Source organism: Portunus trituberculatus, chromosome 30 (genome assembly GCF_017591435.1).
Source record: "Portunus trituberculatus isolate SZX2019 chromosome 30, ASM1759143v1, whole genome shotgun sequence".
Lineage (NCBI taxonomy): Eukaryota > Metazoa > Arthropoda > Malacostraca > Decapoda > Portunidae > Portunus > Portunus trituberculatus.
In genome coordinates, this window is record NC_059284.1 from 4929990 (window position 1) to 4937489 (window position 7500).

General features: G+C 41.8%; 2 protein-coding genes across 3 annotated transcripts in view; one reads left to right on the top strand and one right to left on the bottom strand.

Moving 5' to 3' along the window:
• The window catches only part of LOC123510738 (calcium uniporter protein, mitochondrial-like), a 119461-nt gene that overhangs the window by 69803 nt on the left and 42158 nt on the right, over positions 1–7500 (top strand). The window lies entirely within an intron of this gene.
• Positions 1–7500, bottom strand: part of LOC123510955 (DNA ligase 1-like) — a 30669-nt gene that overhangs the window by 587 nt on the left and 22582 nt on the right. The window contains exons 5-10 of one of the 2 annotated variants that reach the window (XM_045266489.1): positions 5913–6123; positions 4348–4783; positions 4125–4199; positions 4011–4092; positions 2471–2610; positions 1–181 (exon numbers count right to left, since the gene is read on the bottom strand). The exon at positions 1–181 is cut by the window's left edge and continues 587 nt beyond it. In XM_045266489.1, coding sequence (XP_045122424.1) covers positions 4–181; positions 2471–2610; positions 4011–4092; positions 4125–4199; positions 4348–4783; positions 5913–6123 — 1122 coding nt within the window. In that variant the 3' untranslated portion in view covers positions 1–3. Of the gene's footprint in view, positions 182–2470; positions 2611–4010; positions 4200–4347; positions 4784–5912; positions 6124–7500 lie in introns of those variants that run through there. The other variant, XM_045266488.1, reaches the window with a different exon arrangement.

Here is a 7500-nt window from a genome sequence, read left to right on the forward strand (position 1 = left end):
AGCTTAGATCCAAGAGGACTGTTTATGTTGAGTGAAATTATACACCATAGAATCTTGTCCCTTGTTCCACTTTCCGGGGGGCGCCGCTCCTCCCCGCGCCGCCGCCACGCCCCCGGAGTGTGTGGGCGCCGGAGACTTCTTCCTCAGCACGCCCACGATCCTTGGGGCAGCTGGCGGAGTCCTGCAGGAGTGAATAGGAGTCAGTTAGAGTGAATAGGAGAGACAAGGAAAGGAAGAGAAAAGATGATGATAAGAAGAAGAAGAAGAAGAAGAAAGAAGGAGAGGAAAAAATGAAAGAAGGGAAAGTAAAAGAGAAGAAGGAAAGAAATGATGATAATAATGATAGGAAAAGAGAGAGAAAGATGATGATAAGAAGAAGAAGAAGAAGAAGAAGAAGAAGAAGAAAAGAAGAGGAAGGAATGGAAGCAGGGAAAGTAAAAGAGAAGAAGGAAAGAAATGATAATAATAATATGAAAAGAAAGAGAAAAAGATGATGATAATAATAAGAAGAAGAAGAGGGAAAAAATGGAAAAAAAGAAGGGAAAGTAGAAGGAGATAGGAAAAAAATGCTGATGATAACGATAATAGCGATAAGAAATTTTTGAAATAAGAGAGAAAAAAAAGAGGAAAATGATGATGATGATGATGATGATGATGATGATAGTACAAAAAATGAATAACTGGGAAAGAAAAAGGAAAAAGGAAAAAGGAAAAGGCGAGGAATAAATTACTGATAATGATGATAAGGGGAAAATTGATGATGACGATGATAGTAAAAAAAATGATGGAAAAATGGAAAAAAAATTAACACCAATATTTTCAGGGAAAGTAAAAAGTAAGAAAGAAAAAAAATGATGATGATGATGATAAGAAGAAGAAGAAGAAGAAAAGAAGAAGAGGGAAAAATGACAAAGTGATGTTATTTTTCCATTGTCCTTTGAAGGGAAAATATTTTAGGCACGGGAAAGTAAAAAAGGGGGAAAAATATGCTAATAATATTGATAATGATGGAAAAAAAAGGAAGAAAAGGAAAAAATAATAAAAAATGACACAAAACACAACGATATTATTTTCCTATTGTCGTTTGATGGGGAAAAATATTTAGGCTCGGGGAAAAAAAGGGAAAAATATGCTAATGATGATAACGTTAATAAAAAAGAAAAAGAAGGAAAAAAATGAGGGAAAATGACACAAAAACACAGGGATATTGTTTTCCTATTGTCTTTTGAAGGAAAAATATTTAGGCACGGGAAAAAAAGAGAAAAATATGCTGATTATAACGTTAATAAAAAGAAAAAGAAGGAAATAATGAGGTAAAAATGACACAAAAAGTATTATTGTTTTCGTATTTGCGTTTAATGGGAAAATATTTTAGGTTCGGGAAAAGAAAAAGAAAAATATTCTAATAATAATAAGAAAAAAAGGAAAAAAAATGAATTGAAAATGACACAAAACACAACGATATTATTTTCCTATTGTCGTTTGATGGGGAAAATATTTAGGCTCGTGTGGCCGTGAAATTTTATCATAAATCTCTATTACTTCATTGATGTGAGCGATCCAATGTGATTTGTAGCGTTTTCAATCCTTTTTTTTCATTACTTTATTCTTTTTTCCATTTTTTATCGTGTGTGTGTGTGTGTGTGTGTGTGTGTGTGTGTGTGTGTGTGTGTGTGTGTGATCCGGTAATGTGATTGTAATGTAATTGTTGGGATGATGTGTGTACTATGATTTTTTGTTGTATTAATTGTTGTTGTTGTTGTTGTTGTTGTTGGTGGTGGTGGTGGTGGTGGTGGTTTTGGAATTAATATGACTGCGGTTCTTTTCATCTTTGCAAATTCTTCTTAACTTCCTGCCAGCTTCTGTATTTTCTCTCTCACTGCGTCTATTCTCCAAGGCCACAGAGATGACTAGCGGGGTTTTCAAGAGTGTTTCTCCAGTTAGTAATACAGAAATCTTGTCACTCTGCCTCTAGAACCGTAAAAACACCTTCAAAAACGCTATTTTCCCTCACCATGACTGTTTTTCAAGGCTGCAAAAATGACTAGCGGGTTTTCAAGAGTGTTTCTCCAGTTAGTAGTACAGAAATCTTGTCACTCTGCCTCTAGAACCGTAAAACCTCTTAAAAACTCGTGTCAATTGAAATAAAGCCTTTTGAAATGGTGGAGATGAAGCCCAGGAGTGTTTTACAATACGTTACTGCTCTCCTGTCCACCTCCATAGTGCGAGAGGTAGCCAGTGCAGTCTTTCATCCTTCATCCTTCTATATTTCTTCCTCTCTCTCTCTCTCTCTCTCTAGTCTTAATTTCCTTATTTTTTTGTTTTATTTTCCTCTCCTTTCCTTCTTTTCCTTCTTTCCGTATCTTTATCCTCTTCTGTCCACCTCCCCAGTGCAAGAGTTCAGTATAGCCTTCCATCGCTCACACTGACAACAACACAGGCGAAACACAGGTAAGGACATCTCACTCACATCTTCAGCAGGTGTTTGGGCAGCGGCCGGTTGAGAAGGCTGGAGGAATTCTTGGACTGGGAAGCTCTTTGCCTTGGCCCGAAGAAAATGACAGTGGTGCCAACAGACCTTATCTTTGCCATTATGCTGGGGTCGATCAGCTGCAAGGAAAGAGATGTTAGGAGTGTGTTAAGGTGCTGGGTTAGGTTAGGTTAGGTTAGGTTAGGGAAAGTATGTTGGGGTTGGTAGTAGAAGTAGTTGATTTGTAGTAGTAGTAGTAGTGTGTGTGTGTGTGTGTGTGTGTGTGGGGGGAGGGGGTGTGGGTGTGTGAGAGAGTATATCTATGCCTGTATCTGTGTCTGTCTTTCTGTCTTATCCTCCACACACACACACACACACACACACACACACACACACACACACACACACACACACACACACACACACACACACACACACACCTTCCCAATCATTAGTGTGGTTTTTTTTTCATGTAACTGTTTTTCTATACATTCTTTTCTGTGTCCTTTGTGTCTCGTTGGGCAAGCTGAGAGAGAGAGAGAGAGAGAGAGAGAGAGAGAGAGAGAGAGAGAGAGTATGGAGGAAATGTAGGGATGTTTTTGGCAAGCGTCCAGAATTCCCTCCATCTCTCTCTCTCTCTCTCTCTCTCTCTCTCTCATCAAGTTAGAGATAAAAAAATTGTACATAAAATAAACAGAACGATGTGTGTGTGTGTGTGTGTGTGTGTGTGTGTGTGTGTGTGTGTGTGTGTGTGTGTGTGTGTGTGTGTGTACGCGCGCGCACGTGATGACAAGGTTAGAGTTTTAATTAAAGAAGTTTGTCGGCAGGTAAAGAGAAACAAGAGGAGGAGGAGGAGGAGGAGGAGGAGGAGGAGGAGGAGGAGGAGGAAGAGGAAGAGGAAGAGGAAGCGTAGATTGTGGTGGGATTTGCAAGACTCAGACATTGGGAATTGCAGTGGGGAGGAGGAGGAGGAGGAGGAGGAGGAGGAGGAGGAGGAGGAGGTGTAGGGGAAGAGGAGGAGGAAGATAAATGGAAGACTGTATAGAGAATGAAAAATGATAAGTGTAAAGTGTATTAAAGAGAGAGAGAGAGAGAGAGAGAGAGAGAGAGAAATTAATTAAAGGTAGTGGATGCTGAAATGAAATATAAATATGCCATCAGTCTCTGTGTCCTGAGAGAGAGAGAGAGAGAGAGAGAGAGAGAGAGAGAGAGAGAGAGAGAGAGAGAGAGAGAGAGAGAGAGAGAGAGAGAGAGAGAGAGCACACAAACTCTATGAAATGGAAAACAAAGACTTCCACGGAGGAGAAAAGGAAGAGAAGAGGAAGAAGAAGAGGAGGAGGAGGAGGAGGAGGAGGAGGAGGAGGAGGAGGAGGAGGAGGAGGAGGAGGAGGAGAAAAAAAAATAATGTTATCTCCCTCATTGTTATCCTGTTACATAAAGTCGAAAAATTAACGATAGGGAGGTTATCATGTTCTCTCTCTCTCTCTCTCTCTCTCTCTCTCTCTCTCTCTCTCTCTCTCTCTCTCTCTCTCTCTCTTACCTTAAAACTCGGATCGGATGTGTAGGATTCCAGCGATTTTATGGATTTAGATGACTTGGAGGAGGAGGAGGAAGAGGAGGAGGAGGAGGAGGAGGAGGAGGAGGGACGGCCGATTCATTACTCAGTCCGCTATCCTCACTCATATCGGAAGAGAGTGATTCCGTATCCGATCTGTCCATAGGCACGTCACTGCAAGAGAGAGAGAGAGAGAGAGAGAGAGAGAGAGAGAGAGAGAGAGAGAGGTCAGTACTCGTGTTATCTTTTCCTGGTCTTCCTCCAAATATTTGATGATTTTAACGTTTCATCTTATTTACCACTTGCAACACACGATCTTTACCTGGGCTGCAGCATCCTTCCTTTAACACTGTAGCTCCTGCGGGCGGCGTGGTGGGCGGGGGAGGCCTTGCTGCTGGAGGGGTGTGGCATAGTGTGGGTGTGGAATGTCCTTGGGTCCTCCTGCAGCGCTTTCTTCACGTTAAACCCACGCACTGTTGGCTTTCTTAGTGATATAACCTGCCCACTCGTTGCCGCTACATCCTTTGCTGTTTTCCCCGATTTCTGCGTTTCCTGGGGGCGTGGCGTGGTGGCTGAGGCTCTGAGGTGGCGTGGGAGGGTGCAGGAAGGCGTGGGAGGGTTTGGGCGCTGGCTAGGAAGGCGTGGTAAGGTGAAAGAGGACCCCAATCGAAGGAATCTTGACTGTCCTTCGCTGTTCTCGCCACGATCAAAGCGAAGGATTTTGCTCGATGGGTTTGATTTGATGTCCTTAAACCGACCTGAAAGAGTGGAAAAGGCGGTTAATCCCTCCTGTACCATGACGCTTTTCCATGTTCATTCTGGTGACTATTAGGTGATTTTATACAGATACAGAAACTCATGTGGGGGATTAAAATAGTGAAGACTGGCTATTAATCTTCTGACCTCCATAGAGCCTTCCTAATGTCAATAAAATGGCCTAATTGTACACAAATCTCAAGGTAAAAATGTGTCCAGTACTGAAGAGGTTAAGGGAGGAACTTTGTAGAGTGTTCAGTGGACGATGTGAAGTGAAGGAGTTGTGAGTGTTGAAGGAGGAGAAGGAGAAGGAGAAGGAGGAAGAGGAGGAGGAGGAGGTAAACAAAAGGAAGATGAAATGATAGGATTGTTGTTACTTTTTCTTCTTCTTCTTCTTCTTTCTTCTTCTCTTTTATTTGAGGTGTAAGAAGTGGCCTTGACATTAAAGATACGACTAACGCTCTCTCTCTCTCTCTCTCTCTCTCTCTCTCTCTCTCTCTCTCTCTCTCTCTCTCTCTCTCTCTCTCTCTCTCTCTCTCTCTCTCTCTCTCTCTCTCTCTCTCTCTCTCTCTCTCTCTCTCAGGCTACAAAAGACGCTAAAATATTAAAAACCTACGTTATGTAAGAACACTCATATTTTCTCTCTCTCTCTCTCTCTCTCTCTCTCTCTCTCTCTCTCTCTCTCTCTCTCTCTCTCTCTCTCTCTCTCTCTCTCTCTCTCTCTCTCTCTCTCTCTCTCTCTCTCTCTCTCTCTCTCTCTCTCTCTCTGGTTTGGAGTTTAAGTTAACGTGACAATGTTATGAGGAAAGTTTGAAAGTGAGAGAGAGAGAGAGAGAGAGAGAGAGAGAGAGAGAGAGAGAGAGAGAGAGAGAGAGAGAGAGAGGAAAGTGAACTGTGTCAAGACTTTCCTGCTGAAGCTGCTACAATGTCACACACACACACACACACACACACACACACACACACACACACACACACACACACACACACACACACACACACAGTACCTTTCTTAATTTTTCTCTCCCTTCTTTCCTCTTTCCTTTCCCAAACACTCACTCACTCACTCACTCACTCCTTTAGTAATTCACCCTAACACTGACTCATCCTCACACTCACTCACTCACTCACCAAGGTCTCGCCAAGCTCTGATGTGTCCCAAAGGCGCTCCACTCGCCTCAAAGAGCTGTCGGACACTGCTGACGGTGTGAGGTGCCGGCAGTTCCTCCAGCTGGACCTCCTTGTTCCTAATGGTGTAAGCTGCTCTCTTCTGCCGCAACGCTGTCTCCTCGTCCCCCTCAAGGCCTATTTCACCTTTGCCTTCTTCCAACACGTGCGATTTCTGGTGGTGAAGTGAGATGAGGTTTTGTGTGGGATTGGATGGTGTGTGTGTGTGTGTGTGTGTGTGTGTGTGTGTGTGTGTGTGTGTGTGTGTGTGTGTGTGTGTGTGTGTGTGTGTGTGTTTATCCTTCTTCTATTTCTGTTTTCTTGTTTCTTCTACTGTCGTTTATTTACTTTTTTTTTTTTTCTTCTTCTTTTCTTCTTCTTCTCGTATTTCTAATTTTCTTTCTTTCTTTCTACTTCTTCTTCTTCTTCTTCTTCTTTTTCTTCTTCTTCTTCTTCTTCTTCTTCTTCTTCTTCTTCTTCTTCTTCTTCTTCTTTTCTTTTTCTTTCTTTCTTTCTTTCTTCTTTTCTCTTCTTCTTCTTCTTCTTCTTCTTCTTCTTCTTCTTCTTCTTCTTCTTCTTCTCGTTCCTCTTTATGCGTGCGTGTGTGTAAAAGTGTAAAGTGTGTGTATCTTCTCTTCTTTATCACCTCCTCCTCCTCCTCCTCCTCCTCCTCCTCCTCCTCCTCCTCCTCCTCCTCCTCCTCCTCCTTCTCTTCACTTTTCTTTCCCCTCACTGTGATGTTGACATGTCAGAAAGTGTGGCCATCTTCTCTTCCCCTCCTCCTCCTCCTCCTCCTCCTCCTCCTCCTGGCACTATTTGTTGTCTGTGTGTATGTTTGTATGTATGCGAGATAAAAATGTACACATACCGCTGCAAACACACACACACACACACACACACACACACACACACACACACACACACACACACACACACACACACACATCTTCGTCAGTTGTACGTAAAGATCTTGTGTGTGTGTGTGTGTGTGTGTGTGTGTGTGTGTGTGTGCGTGTGCGCGCGTGCGGAATGATACACACGCATCCAGGTTAATCAAGGCAACAGAGTAATCGTGACCTTAGCTTCCGTGACCTTTGACCTGTGTAGGGATGAGGTCAGGTCACTTCAGGTCACCGAGAAGCTTATGTAGTCTGACCTCTGCTATTTATTTATTTATATATTTTTTATTTATTTATTTTTATTATTCATTGTTGTGTTTGTAATATTTCTTCACTATTTTTCCTTCTAGTTTTGTTTTTATATTTATTTTATTTTTCCTTTCCTGTTCATGTGTTTTTTTCATTTCTCTTTGTATATTTTTAACATTTATCGTTCATTTGTCTCGTTCCATCTTTATTTCTTCTATTAGTCTCGTATTTTCAAACACTTCTGCGCTTTATCTCCACTATTTCAAAAGGCTTTCTTTAAATTTACACAAGTTTTTAAGTTAAGGGGTTTTTATGATTTTTTTTATAGAGCCAGAGTGACAAGATTTCTACTTTATTAACTGGAGAAACACTCTTGAAAACGCCGCTAGTCATCTCTGTGGCCT